We start from the raw sequence: 1,842 nt of genomic DNA on the forward strand, positions 1-1,842 counted from the left end.
GGTGTGACGGGGATTCGAACCCGCGACCCTCAGATTACGAGTCGAGTACCTTAACCACCTGGCCATGCCGGGCCCCTTCATGGACTAATTCTTCTATCATAGAAAATGTTCACGTTCTAACTATTCGCTCATTTTCCCAACAGCTCAAGATATTTTCCTAAATTCAGCAAGTCATAGAAACCTTAACATTAAAAAGTGTATCGACATACTCAATTCTTCTGCTAATTCCACTCTTCTTCCTCTTAAAAGCTGGACCTTCTTCTCTCGGTCTTGACCATAGTCCTCTAGAACCTCCTTGATTTCTTTCTCCAGCCGACGTGCTGCAGAAAAACCAGATGTACTGTTCTACAATAGTAATTTCATATCAACATTGTATAATATTATCTAAAACATATTAGAAAAATAACAAGATTACAATAAAATCAGAACCGCATACTATCTTTAAAATACAGTTTTATTCAAATTATAGCCATTAGTTTTTTAATTCCATTTTGTTTGCAGTAACCGACTATTATTTGTTTGTGCTGTCTACATCTGGTTAAAATTATTTCTGGTTCACTGTGAACTTTTTTTCTCTTTATTGGTAAATCCTTTTTTTTTTAAATGTTTCGGACAAAGTTCAAGGTTCACTATGTACAGCTTTTCTATTACTTGGCACAAGGCAGTGAATGTTTATTGAACTTTTATATAAACTCTTTGACTTCATAAACGTTATTTTGGTTTTAATAATGGATTTTCCATAATTCAGCTACTCAGATTTCGAAAAACAATATTAATATTTTTCTGTAATGTAAGGGATTTTTTTTACAAACCGGGAAGGAAAAAAAACACTCTTATTTACATCAAATTATTATTTCGTTTACCACAATGCACATTTTTTATTATTATGTTTGGATTCTAGAAAGATCGATAAGCCTCTCACATTGCGATTGGTCTAGAGAAATCTATAGCCAGTGGATGTCAACATTTTTAGCATCACAAAAATGTGACCCAGTTTCAATTAAAATGATTCACTTATGTAAAATTACATATGACGTTTAGTGAAAAATCTGTACGTGATGGAGAAAAGTGGATATCATTTTCGGAAGTCAGCGTACAGGAATTACTGTAGAACATGTAAATATTTCAAGATAATAAAACCATCACAGGCCTGTGTTATCAGTACCAAACTTTCTGGTTTTACCACTGTCATCCAAGATATTCTTACCTTCCCTGTTCATTACTTGTTGTCTCAAGGCATTAGCTGTTGTATGAATCATTCGTTGGATTCGCCAAAATAACACCACGTCATTACAGTCCAACTATAAATACAAAGAAATATTACACCTAAATCATAATCCAACACAAGTCTCTACATAACATATTGTCCATTATATCAGATAATAATAATAATAACATATTCAATTCTCTCAAGACAATGCTATTATTCATCTGTTATAATTAGATTGAAACAGAGGACACACTTGAGTTTGTTGAAGAATCTTTTTCTACCTGTTTCAGACACATTAACATTTTTTAAACTGTTTAAATGCTTTATTCGATGTGCTCGACATCTTCATGTAAATCTGAATGATGTTTACCATTAAATTGCTAATAGCTGCTGGCGTAAAATGTATGATGTCATCACTCACCTCCGATTCAAGTCCTTGGTGGTACAGATAAAATCCTTTTCTATAGCGTAAAATGTATGATGGTCATCACTCACCTCCGATTCAAGTCCTTGGTGGTACAGATAAAATCCTTTTCTATAGCGTAAAATGTATGATGTCATCACTCACCTCCGATTCAAGTCCTTGGTGGTACAGATAAAATCCTTTTCTACATTCTTGAACTTTATTATGA

General features: G+C 33.4%; 1 protein-coding gene across 1 annotated transcript in view; it reads right to left on the reverse strand.

Moving 5' to 3' along the window:
• Positions 1–171: 171 nt before the first annotated feature.
• The window catches only part of LOC106469406 (dynamin-like 120 kDa protein, mitochondrial), a 45,221-nt gene continuing 43,550 nt past the window's right edge, over positions 172–1,842 (reverse strand). The window contains 3 exon segments of the mRNA XM_013929896.2: positions 172–320; positions 1,208–1,301; positions 1,779–1,837. Of these exon segments, the coding sequence (XP_013785350.2) occupies positions 172–320; positions 1,208–1,301; positions 1,779–1,837 (302 nt within the window).

This window comes from Limulus polyphemus, unplaced genomic scaffold (assembly GCF_000517525.1).
Source record: "Limulus polyphemus unplaced genomic scaffold, Limulus_polyphemus-2.1.2 Scaffold3469, whole genome shotgun sequence".
NCBI lineage: Eukaryota > Metazoa > Arthropoda > Merostomata > Xiphosura > Limulidae > Limulus > Limulus polyphemus.